General features: G+C 39.9%; 1 protein-coding gene across 3 annotated transcripts in view; it reads right to left on the bottom strand.

The window, feature by feature from the left end:
- Window positions 1–14,390, bottom strand: part of per3 (period circadian clock 3) — a 31,823-nt gene that overhangs the window by 2,595 nt on the left and 14,838 nt on the right. For all 3 annotated transcript variants that reach the window (XM_017720940.2, XM_037532272.1, XM_017720941.2), the window contains 16 exons: window positions 13,683–13,734; window positions 13,295–13,437; window positions 13,102–13,180; window positions 12,750–12,856; window positions 10,948–11,104; window positions 8,787–8,895; window positions 8,439–8,567; window positions 7,633–7,741; window positions 6,984–7,110; window positions 6,551–6,687; window positions 6,382–6,465; window positions 5,651–5,884; window positions 4,587–5,257; window positions 4,184–4,376; window positions 3,331–3,511; window positions 2,724–2,874 (listed from right to left, as the gene is read on the bottom strand). In XM_017720940.2, the coding sequence (XP_017576429.1) occupies window positions 2,724–2,874; window positions 3,331–3,511; window positions 4,184–4,376; window positions 4,587–5,257; window positions 5,651–5,884; window positions 6,382–6,465; window positions 6,551–6,687; window positions 6,984–7,110; window positions 7,633–7,741; window positions 8,439–8,567; window positions 8,787–8,895; window positions 10,948–11,104; window positions 12,750–12,856; window positions 13,102–13,180; window positions 13,295–13,437; window positions 13,683–13,734 (2,663 nt within the window). The remainder of the gene's footprint in view (window positions 1–2,723; window positions 2,875–3,330; window positions 3,512–4,183; window positions 4,377–4,586; window positions 5,258–5,650; window positions 5,885–6,381; window positions 6,466–6,550; window positions 6,688–6,983; window positions 7,111–7,632; window positions 7,742–8,438; window positions 8,568–8,786; window positions 8,896–10,947; window positions 11,105–12,749; window positions 12,857–13,101; window positions 13,181–13,294; window positions 13,438–13,682; window positions 13,735–14,390) is intronic.

The raw sequence follows: 14,390 nt of genomic DNA, 5'->3' as shown, positions 1-14,390 counted from the left end.
CGTAGTATTCTGAAACACCGTGTAGTTTTTTCAGCCTTGCTTTCATCGTCCAGATACATCATTAGAATGATGTGTTCCCAGTATTCAAATCAGGAAATCTTACTTTAGAAATTACTCAATAATCCCTGCATGACAGATTTTTTTCAATTTGGCTAGAATCTCCCTTTAAGTAACCTCAAATTAATTTGCCTATATGACATACTGTGATCTATAAAATATAGGCTTTACTGAATGGCAGAATTTGTAAGCGTCAGCTGTCATGAAGAGTGTTTGTCAATTTTATGCCATTTCCATCTCAGCAAGTGTAATGACAACGGATGCCCAAAACAAGCCTTTATACACTCACCGGCCACTTTATTGGGTACAATTGCTTGTTAACACAAATAGCTAATCAGCCAATCACATGGCTGCAACTCATTTAGGCTGCAACTCATCATGCAATGCATTTAGGCATGTGGAGGTGGTCAAGACAACTTCCTGAAGTGCAGGCCAAGCATCAGAACGAGGAAGAAAGGGGATTTAAGGGACTTTGAATGTGGCGTGGTTGTTGGTGCCAGACGGGCTGGTCTGAGTATTTCAGAAACTGTTGATCTACTGGGATTTTCACACACAACCATCTCTAGGGTTTACAGAGAACGGTCAGAAAAAGAGGAAATATCCAGTGAGTGGTCAGTTGTGTGGACGAAAATGCCTTGTTGATGTGAGAGGTCAGAGGAGAATGGGCAGACTGGTTCCAGATGATAGAAAGGCAGCAGGAACTCAAATAACCAACCAGAATCTCTGAGGAACGTTTCCAACACCTTGTTGAAAGTCTGACACGAAGAATTAAAGCAGTTCTGAAGGCAAAAGGGGGTCCAACCTTTTACTAGCAATAAAGTGGCAGATGAGTGTAAATCTATTTATATTTCTGTTTATTTCACTTGCCATGAAAAGCTTATGTAGGTTTTGTGTAGTCTTAGGTACGCTGTCCTTCAGCGTTCCCAAAATGTTTGTCATACAGTATCACACTACATATGAGGCAAGAGGACATGACAATTTGATTAACATGACTTAACATGAACTGCTTGTTTTTCTGAATATTGTAACTTTTCAGATAATGAGTTATGGTTCTTAGAGGGCAGCTACTATTACGTATAAAGCAGATCACATAAACTACTATTAGTTTTCACTTATTGTTAGCTAGAGTTGTAAGAACTATTTCTTTAATGCACTTCAGCATTATTCAGAGCAGAGATGCACCAATACTACTTTTTCCCTTTCCGATATGATATTTGATCCTCAAGTACCAAATACCAATTCCGATTCCATTACTATCTCTAAGCTAACTACTCAACAGGTACCTATAAATATTTAAAAAGCTGTGTTCTGCTTTAAATAGACCCATTTTAGATGCGTAAGAAACCTATCAGTGGCTTATCATTCACAGCGAAGAGGCGTTCTTGAATGAGAACTGTATTTAACAACTGAAGTAAATAAAAAATTTTATAATTATCAAAATACTAATATAGAGAAACCGGTAGTGTGTATGCACATTTCATGTCTGAACTGCCCAAATCGTTTGTTCATGTGCGTTCCATGCGCTCATGCTTTCATCTACAAGTGTTAATGTCTATATTTGTATACGTTTCATGTCTATATTTGTATATTTGTATACGTATGTGTATATAATAACCTACAATCATATTACTGCATATCTCACTTTATGTATATATGTATATTATATACTATATATTCAATATGTGCATTCCTGTATATAAACTTAATACACAGATATATAGATACATATAACACTGCATATATAACACTGTATATTTTATATTGTATGTTTCATATTTTATATTACATATTACATATTTCACATTTCACTTGTACACACATGTATATAACAGTTATATTTATGCACTGGTCACTGTTACCACCGCACTTTATGTAAATAATGTTATATATTGCACTTCTGGTTAGATGCTAACTACATTTCATTGGCCCTGTACTTGTACTCTGCACAATGACAATAAAGTTGAATCTAAACTAATATCACAGTCATTCATGCTACAAATAGGTTGACCTTCAGGTTTTCAGCTTAATGCAAGGCCAGGCCACAGAGCAAACTGTTGTCTGATGTAGCTGATCAACAGAGGTGAACTGCAGGCGGTGCAAGAGAAAAGACTTGCATAATACCTTCCCTCAAAATACTGGAGCTTCGTGTTTTGCAGTCAGCACATTTTACTACTAGACTCAAACTAATCACACAACACGAACCCTTTGCTTGCATTGACATCAATACTATATTTACAGTATGGTATTGGTCCCACACTAGTTTAGAGTATTGTGGAGACTTAACCCTTTTACTGTCATACGAAGGCTAAAGCAGAGAGCTAACAGCCAATCATTTCCAGCGATCCAGCTGTGTGTTTGGTGCGGTATTTCTTGGTTGTGGGATGTTAGACTTGGTTTCTCTCACTCTGGCTACTGATGGCAGGTTCCTCTGAGTGTTCTGTATTATCAACCCTTTGTTGATAATATGAAGGCAAAAAGCAGAGCAATAATATCAGGATTTTGGGTGTTTTTCCGAGCCGAATTACTCTGATTGATGTTGATCTACTGTGCTATCAGTCTGCTGAATGTCATGACATGCGTCATGTCTCTTAAAGCGTTCGCAAGTAATGAAAACTAGAAGTTACCTTCTAGTCTTCTAGGGTTCTAAGGGTTAAGGAGCTCCTTACCTGCGTGTTTATCTCCTCCGGGACAGTGCGTCGATGGATCCAGGAATGCACCTCAGCTAGCTCCTCCTTCTGCTCCTGACTGAACCAAGGCTGCATGGGCTGCAACAGCAGCAGCTTCTCCCTGTCCTCCTTCAGGACTTGGGCCTGGTCCCTGCACAGCGACACACACAAAATAAACCCCATGGTCACATGCACAAGCACACACATTCAAGCACAATCTCTCTGCACCACAGCACACAAACATGACAACCAGTGGCGCTCAACTTTCAAATACAAGTGTCAGAACAGACAAGAGCTCTGTGGGCTTCAGCCTTGGGTCTACTTCTCCATCCACAAACTGTGCTCATAAAACATCAAGTCACCTAGCCAGTGGAACAGTGGTAGTCTCATTGTAAGCCATCACCTGAAATCACCTACCTCAGGGTAACAGGGTGGACAGTGCAATGAGACAACTAGCTTGGAGAGAACTACCTCGACGAGTGTGACTGGCAGCGCTAATTCTTTCTCCTGTGGACAGAGATGGCCCAGACAGTAATGTTCCTCTCATGGTCTTAGAGGATTGAGAGGGGAACCCAGGTGAGGTGAGAGGCTGCCTGGGACTTGGTACCTGGGATGGATCTGATAGGTCATCATGACTGGTTCTGGGGTGTGTTGGATCATGGTCCACAGGGAGCTCTCCACACACTTTTCATAGGTGGTGCGCTCCTGTGCCTCCTGGCTCTTCCTGGCCTTCCTTGAGGTGTCCGACGAGTCATTACTGGCAAAGTACTTGCTGCTGTTGCTGCTCCCTACATGAGAGAAAGGTGTGACTCAATGAATTTACAGTTCCTTATACAAGCAGAATACAAAATGCATAGTGTATGAGACTGGGGTGTGCAACGCATTTAAATCAAGACAGTTTGGAGAAAAAAAAATCATATCTACTCCCCCATCAAATGTAGTAGATCAGTCAAGATATGTTTGGTGTCCTATAGTTCAATTCAATACTTTTACACTGAAGTCCAATGTAGATAACAAGAAAAGGTTCACACCAACCAAGGAGCATCACGCAAACTACAAACCTAAATCATCACAGACCTGCCTCAAACCAGTTGTCAAGTATTTGCATAACTGCAAGTAGATTTGTTCATGTGGTTCCAACACTGTATTATTATATATTATATTTATAATGTACTATAAAAATGGAAAAACAGCAAAAACAATGATACCAGCCATCTTAAAGCCTGAATTCTATCCATACCTTTGTACATTCTTATAGATAAGACTATGCCATTATGCCTTTGTTAACTGAGTAAATTTGGGATAAGGGGAAAACTGTGTAAATGTGATTTTTTTGGCCAAAATATTGCTTGAAATCAAGGGAAAGTATGTTTCTTGAATTACACCCTGTTCGAATAGTATTTATACTTTGTATTTTTAATTGACACAGTGCTAGATTCTGTTTGTGTCCTGATTTGTACCAGTATGGCTGGTAGAGGTGCCATTTGAACCCAGACCCGAGCCAGAGCCCAGAGACCCTCCAGATTCTCCGGATCCACTCCCCGAGGCATTGGATCCGGTGCCTGAGCGTGCGTCCTCATGCAACAGCAGATCCAACATAACGCTGGAGGTAGACTGAGCATCTTGGTTACCAGACTCACTGGGAGCATCCACCTTCAAAAACAGAGAACAGCTCTTAAAATCTAAGAAGTATAATAAAATATACGAATTTCATTGAATTTATTTTTCCTCTGAAGTGCACATATTTTCTGTATTATGTTTATGCAGTTTTATTTCAATTGTATTTAAAGGAAATTAAAATTTTCCAATAGATGAGTCCTTTAATGATAGGACTATGGTGTGCACGGTGCTGGAGTGGCTTACTCCTTTGGCATGCTGCTCGTGCAGGCTCTCAGGTCGGCCAGTGCTGCTTTGTGGCTCAGTCAACTTGGGCAGCTCCTCCTGCAGCAGGTTAAGCTGCAGTGGACTGCTGGATCTGGAGCTGGAAAAGAGGGCTGTAGGCTGTGCACCGTCCAAGTCTTCCCCTTGCCATGGGGACAAGATTGGGGAGTCCAGCAATGTATTGGGCACTGGGGGCATCCCACTGGGTCCCGCCTGAGGAGAGGTGTCAACCATGGACATGCAAGGTGGCTGGTGGAAGGAAGGATGAGGCCCTATGCCCTGTATGCCTGGTATGCCCTGTGGGTAAACATAGTTGGCAGGATACGGGAGGATGACTGCCACAATAGGGAAGGGGTTCATGACTTGGACAAGTGGCTGCATAGACTGCATCTGCTCAGGCTGCAACACCATGGGCACTGTGCTTGGTGCCTGCTCTGCACCTGGTGGAGCCGCCATGGGATAGTAGGGGGGCTGTACAGGCATCAGCATGGGCGAGATGAAATTGGGCTTGGAAGATTCGGATGAAGAGTTGTTGGGAGCAGGTGAGCAAAGTGGTGGGCACATGCCTGGCCGCGAGACATCACTGTCAGATGAGCACTGTGGCTTCGGCCGTTTGTGCTTGGGCTTGCCTGAGTGGGATGTGTTCCAGCCCCCTACGTTCAGAGAGACCGGACAGTGTGGGGTTAGTCTACAAATGATTTGTCTTCTATTTAGCTTTTAAATGCTTAAAGGCAATTTGTGATTCTTATGCTTATTTGATTTGTGTACAAAGACAAACATGTCGAAAATTTCAAGGCAAAGCCACTTTAGCTAAGAATATATCCAAGAAAAAATAGAGAACCATTACATTTTGTAGTCTACTGAACCTTACTGAAGTCCTATTTAAGCTGGATTAAACCTAGAGAAAGTACTGTAATTTACATAATCATAAACAAAATCTGTGATTTTACTGTTATTGAGGGTGGTGCTTGAAGGGTAAAAGTAATATGAACATTTAGGTCATGTCCTTTCAATCAGGCTATCTGTGGGAATTTTGGGAAACTTGCCATTGTCCTGTTGCAGGTACGAGCTAAAGGGGCTCTCCAAGATACGATGTCTGAAGCGATCCACATACTCCTGCTCCTCTTTCTGGGTGTGTGCTGACAGCACCTCCTTGGTGAGCCCCACTATATGGAATTCTTCCTGGGCTGCAGAGGAGGAGCTAAGAGCTGGCCGAGCAGGGGCTGGAGCTGGGTCAGCTGATTCACTGCCCATTGGTGCATCCTCTAGAGCAGTCACTTCTGTTAAACAAAAAGACAAAAATAAGGTGCAGAAAAAAACAACTAACTTGCTGGACTGTCCAGACGAAGGTAAGTCTTTGTCTAAAAGCATGCTTTCTCAACCTAAACCAAGGACTAGCTTTATTTGATGCTGTAAATTATGAGATGGTATTACTGCAGTACTACAGTTTGTGCATTAACATGTTGCTCTAGTCTGCATTTACATTATCATTTACATTATCACCTGTGTAACTTCACAGGTTTCAAATGAGCAATAGGAAAATTAAGGTATTTCATAAGTATCTAATGTCTTGTTAATAAAATTTTAAATCTACACTGTATGAGTTAGTATTGTTTATAACTGTACTGTATTTACAGAACTGTTCGAAAGTTTTGAGCAACTGGTCATATTAATAATGGTTATTGTACATAAAATAATAACTTGCATGTATGTGTGCATGTATATACAACATAACATGATAGGTCTGATATGTTTTAGGAGGTATGTGGTCACTGACCAGACTCAGGCTGGGGAACGTGCACGATGGTGCTACTGTAGCTGCACTGGCTGGACACAACGCTCATGGCCTTGAGGGTGGGGCCTGGAGGGGAGACATAACTGAGGATGACCTCACTTTACTGAGGATGATGCCATGCACTTACAGGTATAGGCTAAAAGCTGTTTACCATCACGATTGGCTACGTCCTCCAGTGGGGCAGGAGGGGGCTTGTCTTCCTCTGATGTGGAGGAAGAGGAGGAGGCAGCGATGGAGAGAGTTTCACTCTTCCGTTTCAAGGCAGGACCGCTGCAGCTCTCCAAGTACCTGAAGGAAACAAGAGTAAAAATAAAAGGTTACTTTTTCCATTTAACAATAAAGTAAACAATTCAATACTCAGTAACTTTTAATACTACACTATGTTGCGTGTTCTAATCTCACAGTTATTCATTTCTTCAGAAAATGCTTAATGATGCCATTTATAACATATTTAATCACTTATTTGATTAACTTAAAGAGTCTTTGGTGATACTGGCAGCACAGTGACAGTACATTCAGTATCATTATTGAAATAAAAATGATGGCATTGCAAAAACATTATTCCAAGAAGGTTCAGTGTTTACCTGATAATGCTGTCTACGCAGTTGATCTGCTGGTAGGACGGAATGTGCGTCTGCTTCCTGTGCGACTCTTCTAGAGATGCCTGGAGACTCTGCACTTGACCACCACGAGGAAGAGGAGCTTGTGTTTCTGTGGCACACAGAAGGATGATTACAATACACACTCACACAGTGATCAGGCATGTAAACTCCAATTTATTTTTTTAATTCACGATTAATATTTCAGTATGTAGAAACTAGTGATGTTATGACCTGATGTTAAAACCTGCCATGTGACTGTTTTGTGCATTGTCTTTAAATGTGCTAAAGTTTGTCCATTGTGGGTTTTCTTTCATCAATCAAATCAATAAAAAGTTTATATAGTGGTACAGTGATAGTAAACAACCACAAAAAAAATATCATTGTATTGCCCACCTCTAGTAGCACATGCCCCGACACATTTTATTACTGCCAAAGCAGGCATGCACACATCGTAACTGCTCTGGGGCAGATTTTAATGAGTTAAGAGGATAAAGGCTATGACTGTATTGCTGACAATCGATTTATAGTAGAAAAGTAGGAAAAAATTAACCAAAACTGGACAGCAATGCTTAAGAGCTACAGTGGTGTCTGGAGTGTGAATGTACAATATGTGCCTATTGTCTTATCCAACCTGTAGTGACTTTTCCAACAGGTCTCAGCTTTCTCCGAGAGTCCAGGTAAGCCTGCTGTCCACCTCTCTTCACTTTATTAACATTAGCACATATCTGCTGAAGGGTCACCTACAAACAGCACAAACATCACAGCTCTACATTTACAGGAACCAAACCTTCCTCTAAAAAGCTCACAGGATACCAATATCAAACTTTTTTAACGTGTATTGTTGATTTTACAAGCGGAAACACAATTATTGACCGGAATAATACTTTAAAACACTTTTAATTTTTAATATGACTTGCACACTGTATAGAAGTATAGGATAAAAAAAATCATATTTTATTGCATACTGATTGTTCTCACACCCAGTACTGGGTTTTAAGCCGAAACAAAGTTGAAACAAACTTATTTGATAACTAAAAATGAATAAAGAAATAATGTATTTGTTCTTGTGTGCCTATATAAAAAGAAATATGTATTTATTTGGTTTTGCAGCCGTTAGTTTTTTTTATTTTGCACTGCAGTAACTGGTGTTTTTGTAATTTTGTGTTTTGCTATCTGCTTAAAGGAGAGGTTAGTTAGATTACGATGTACACATCCAAAAAAAACCTCTGTACTTGCATCAGATCCAGTCAGAGGCAGAGGTACACTATTTAAATAATAATTTATTGCTTCTCATTACATGTATCATCATGATATCCAACAGCTTTATCATACAACACATTTTATGTCAATATCGTACAGCCCTAGTATTGTATACTCAATAACTCAAAGTTAGATTGTATGTAAAACCCTTTATTAGTGGCAAAGCCCCATACTCACAGGTTCTCTGTGCGAGTCCTCCCACAGATTTCCGTTGCTGTCACTGGAAGAGGCCACGCTGATGTAGTGCTCATGGGAGCCATTGCTTCCCAGGCTGCCATAGCCACTCGAGCCATTGTTGTGGACCGGCTAAGTGACGAAAACAAGTAGGTGATGTTATTATTAGGGCTTAAATTCAAAGTCTGGCCAGATTTGAGTTGGACTGAAACTGAATGTTACAGCTATTTTTACAGACTTGGCTGCATTGATAGATCATGGGGGTATTTGAGCCAGTGATACATGCTTACGTGCATTTAATTGTTGAGAGTTGAGTGTGAGACTGTATTGTTCAGTCCTGCTCTGACTTACCTGCAGGAAGAGCTTGTAGATAATGGCCTGCAGTTCCTTCACATCCTCATGCATGACTAGGGGCTCCACCTTGTTTTGTGCAGCAAACACATCTTCATTCAGAGGTCCCCTGCAGAGACACATTTACAAACAGACAGACATAAGCTTGCATATTATTATCTTTATAGGGGGTTTTCCCAAAGTGCCATGTATTACTGTCCAAAGATACGGCTATAGCTATACATGTATCTAGATTTAAGTGCACATTTAAAATTGTTTATACACATGAATCTTACTTTAAGGGCTTGATCTCACACACACACTAACACTTAAATTAATAATTATAATTAATTATAGTTAATTAATTAATAGTTATTTTATATATAAAAATAAATAAATAAAAAATAAAAAATAAAAAAATCACGGTGATGCATCTTTAGAATATTACAAGACAGATAAAGCAAGACACACACATGTAAAAAACTGTAGCAGGGAGTGAGCAGCGTAATGGGTGTAAGTGCTTGTGGAAGTGTGAGACTTGATATATCTAACGTGTGCAAGCTGAGATTCGCAAACAGATAATTAATACTGTAAGTAGGTTAGGTGACAATGTAAGCATATGTGGGTGCGATAATGCATGTTATGAATATAAAAATCAATATTGCACTAATTTACAGTATGCCCAGCGCTGGTTATAGTCGTTTAAGCATAGGGCTGTGGAGCAGTGGAGTTGTGTTCATTGTGAGTGATGTATTTCCTGAGATTTAGCAATCTTGGCAGTTGTCCTCCTGCAGTTTTCTCAGTTACTCCTTCTCCTTACGTTCTCCAGTGTTTCTTCAATGTTTCACCTTAAAGTGATGCTTAAATACTGCTTAAAACTAGTTGTGAGGCTCCCAGCACTGCAAGAGAACACAGTGTGTGGGGCGTAATGGAGTGACAGGCTGCTTTTAGCGGTGCTCAGTGTACTGTGAATAGCCTGGAGCTGTCCAACACCTTAGCCCCAGTTCCTTAGTTGGCCACAATATAGCTGCTTATTAACCAATTTAGTGGCAGTGTATTTGGAGAGAGTAGTGTTTCTCTGAACAAAACCATTCAGGGCTGTCACCATCCACCAATACAGCATGTTCTTGACTGAGATTAGCACAAGGCTGTAGATAAGGCTGGGACCACATATAGCATTACTGATAATAACTGATAACCACTATGCATTTATGTGAGTTGTCAGTGTGCTGCCTCAAATTTAGTCATCGTAAGTTCTTTTCACACAAAGTAATTTTTGACACAGTAAAACTTTTGCTCCAATGAGCTTTTTAATTAAATACCTGAACGAAGAAGATGAAGAGGAAGAAATAAACTGATTAATCAAGTAGTAACAGAGACAAAATGATCATTTTTCTTTCAGCCAGAATAACTCAAAGATGCCGACACCTGTTAACAGTCAACTCTGCTAAAAAAAAATGCAGACTCACAGCTGAAACCATATAAAGCAGGCGCTGTGATTGTGAGGGAGTTCAAAGCTCTGTTTAAGCTGGAGCTCCTAGCATTAAGAGAAGTATGAGACATATTAATTGAACTATGAGAAACAAAGATCTCTCATAATAAATGTTAAGGTTTACATTTTTAAAACTTCCTGTATTGATGTGGGTTTTTTATGTGTAAAACTTGAGACTGAAGAGGCCTCGGGAATTGTAACCTCCTGCGGTTCAAATGGAAAGTGATCTAGATATACTGAATATCGCTGCTGTCGGAAGAAAACCTCTTATCTCCATTTTTGACGTTTTTCAGGTTTAATATAATTTTAAAAAGCCTTTTGGTCTTTATATTGTGTGTAAATTTCATGATGAATGGACCAAATGAAACGGCCCAAAGGAAAAGCTGGAAAGTGGTCTGGTTCCATTGACTTCCATTAAAAGTAAAGCAGGTTTTTTCCTTCTCCTGTAAAGTTACTATTTTGGAGATACAAGGTTATCTTCCGACAACAGCGATATGTTAACACAAAATAACCACTGGAATAATGAAAATATTGATATTTATTGATCATTTTGTATTGATTTTTTTTTTTTCATTGTTCCTTACTGAGAGCCCAAGGTTACACTCATGTTCACTACGACAACATGTTTTACATGTTTGTGTGTTTTGTCGCTTCTATATGCATATTACATGTATGTGTGTCATTGCTTACGTGCGGACTTTGTGCCTGCCAATGATGAAGGCCACCTTACGGCTCCAGGGATTAACAAAGCTGGACCAGCTGCTGTCTAAGGTGACATAGTCTCCATTCTGAGAGCGGAAACGAACAGGAGAGTGCTCAAACGGAGGCTGGCCAGCATACTTCAGAACTGCACAGAAAACAAAACAGCAACACCAACAGCAACATTATATGAATGACAACATTCAACGGACCTTCTGTTGGATCAAAATTAAGGAGCATTACAGATTTAGGTTAAGTTCAAAGACCAAAGTCATATTAAGAGTCCACATTTTTTTTAAACCCAGGATTTGTCTGGGTTGCAGAAACTGGGACAAGAGGCTTTACAAGAGGAAATGTAGTCTCTATTCCTGTGGAATCAGTAAAAACCAGAGTGGAACCTTCAAGGCCTTCTTGCCCTTCACAGACTGTCTAATGATTTCTGGCAATTAAAAAAATGCATATCTGTATTTTTTTACTTAATATATAATAAATATAATAATGCTAGTATTTAAACTTGTTTCAGTGTGAGGTACAGGATGAAAACAAAAGGGTTACATTGTTTAAACGCAGAGCTGGAAACTGGCCAATCAGGGATTGTTTTTCTCTGTGGTATCTAGGTTGATACAGTAGTAAGCGAGCTCTCCTATTAATTCGGGCTTCAAATGCTAAAGAAAAATCCAAAGGTGTTAGATTAACTGTCCACAAAATAGTGAAGTGACAGAGGAATTAACCAATCACATTTTGATTCCCCCCCCCCAAAAAAAAAAAAAAAAAAAAAAAAGGTCACTAAGCCTTCTGGTACTAAGTCCCAAACACCTCACGGACTGAATAGGAGTGGCAGCCTAATCAATGGATTGTTAGAAAATAGCAGTGGTAGCTCTATAGCAGAGCCCACTACTGAATCACTGAAACGGCTACAAGGTAAACGATATGTTAATATGTTGTCAAAAGCTTCAAGTAAAACATGTAATCTCCTTTCGAAGATTGCTCAATCTAAAACTGCCTTTTTTTGCATCTTCTGTCCCACCTTAAATGGGATTAGCAGTTGCATTCTGGTGCCACTGAATTTTCTGGCCCACCTTAAACTCTACAGCAGTTAAATTCTGCTGCCTAATTTGAACCGTTTCAGCATTTGAAACAGACTCACTCCACCAAGTCATGGTTTTCTGTGCATATGGGAACATATTAAATGAACCAAGACCCTCAAAAAAAAAATAAAATAAATAAAAACCAGAATCCTTCCGCAGACACACAGCGTCATTTTTCCACTGCTGCACATTATGCATTGGCCAAGTATCAGCATGGCCAATAAGTGAGCAGCAGGCTCCTCTCACCATCAAAGGTTAGTTTTAGTGCTGCCCACATACTGCGAGTGGTATGAAAGGGAAATGTGTTCTAAAGAAGTTGTAGTGTGAACATGAACTGGTTTGATATCTCATCAATACTAAAAAGGACCAAAAAGAAAAAGCCTCATTTAAAACTCCCTTACATAGTAAACACAAAGAGCAGCAAGGCCATTTGAAGTTGGTTCCCTCTGAGCTTCAAAGAACTGAGTTCGGTTCATTATCACAGCTGTATGTGAAAACACCCTAAATGCAGCAGAATGTAACTGCTGCCTCATTTAAGGTGGACTGGAAAATTCATATATATTAGCTGTTTTGTACATGGGGCAGTCATGGCCTGGAGGTTAGGGAAGTGTTTTTTCTTCATATTTTGACTGACTTCTACTGTCTAGCTCTGATAAGTGCTGTCTGCCACTGGAGGAAACTGAGCTGTAAAGACAGAGTTCATACCTTTCCGGTGCATGGTCAACATGAGCATGCGGTCCTCAGGGTGGATGCAGGTGAGCAGCGATGTGCCTATCAGGTCCTGAGGGAGGTAGCCAAGCAAAGGCACAGCACTGCAAAGACACACATATTTACATCACTAGAATCCCTTAAAATTCACAATGACATGCGAATACTTTAATTCATCGAACACCCACAGGACACTCATCTGGCATTTACAGGGCTCATCTGCATATTACACTGCTCTTCAGTATCAGTATTGTCAAGGCCAACACTGCAATGCTGATTAACAATCAACAATATGCTGTGCAGCTGCCCTACTGTTCAACATTTAAATATTTCTAGTAGGAGCTCTCACCGGTCATCTACTTCTAAGAAGACACAGCCTGGCGAATGAGTCGTAGTGAAGATGCGCTTGTCCGTAGGAATACGTGGAGCTGAAGAGCAATAAAAAAAAAACATTTTAACAGTTAAACAACCTTCCTTAACAGTTAGCAATCTCTTCCTTCAAAAAGGTAATGGGAGGAACCGAGAGGTCATTGGGGTCGCACCCTCATATCCTGAGATGATACGTTCAACCAAAGCCAAACAGCAGGGCTGTTCCTCTTCCCCACCAACACTCCGCACTTTCAGCAGGTATGGTGTGATCCGGAACGGGTTGTATCGCATCTCCCCATCACGGTCCTTCCCCCCTCTGAACACATGCACACACCAACATCACAGAATCAGTAAAAACACAGCCGGCCAACACAGTTCATTAATAATATGATCAAATTATGCCCCTTCACACATTCCATTTAGGTATAAACACATCTCTGAGACATCAGGCAGTGCTAAATGAGTAGCTTCAGAGCTGATATGCCTTTGATTCAGTCACATTGTTTTTTAAGGGTGTAGTCTGTAAAGGTAATAGCCAAGAATTTGCTTTTGGACACTGACCTGATTCTACAGAAGAAGGACTTGACTTGTGCAGATTCAAACAGTACTGCAGCTACAGGGAGAGGGAGAGAAACAGCAATATTAATTATGGCTGCAATTCATTATTCACATTTCAGTAAATCCACATTGACCCTTAGAAGCAGAGTTTTTTTACACTGTACTATTTAAACGTAATTGTATAATCAAACATTTAACCTCTTACGCTTGGTTTGTCCATCTGAATTTACATGACCAAATCTTAAGGCAAATTATTCAGTAACAGCATCACATAAATGTACATTTTTATTTCATTTATTTTTTTGTAAAAGTTCTCAAATTAACAGAAAATGTGTTTTATGATCACACATATTGGTATATGCTTACAATTTACTGCCAAAAATCTCAGACGCTCTTTGTATTATTTTATAAAAGTAATTTTTAAAGAGCAGATCACTGAAGAGACGCCATCTGTTTATAGTTTATAGCCCAGATTTGTGGGGGGAAAAAACTTTCAGTAGAAAATTTATTATAAGGGTTTAAAATTATACTACCCATCTATTTGACTGGAAAGAAGACAGTTACAGCCTCATACGACACCCACCTTCTGAATGTAGCTTATGAAATATGAAAGTTATGAAGAATATGACGTGGCTCCAAAGAGCATCAGAGGCAAATGACATAAAACGTTACTCAATAAACAACATTTACATTCAATTTGGGTTTTTTTTG

This window comes from Pygocentrus nattereri, chromosome 21, assembly GCF_015220715.1.
Source record: "Pygocentrus nattereri isolate fPygNat1 chromosome 21, fPygNat1.pri, whole genome shotgun sequence".
In the NCBI taxonomy this organism is placed as follows: Eukaryota; Metazoa; Chordata; class Actinopteri; order Characiformes; family Serrasalmidae; genus Pygocentrus; species Pygocentrus nattereri.
This window is presented reverse-complemented; position numbering and strand designations above follow the sequence as displayed.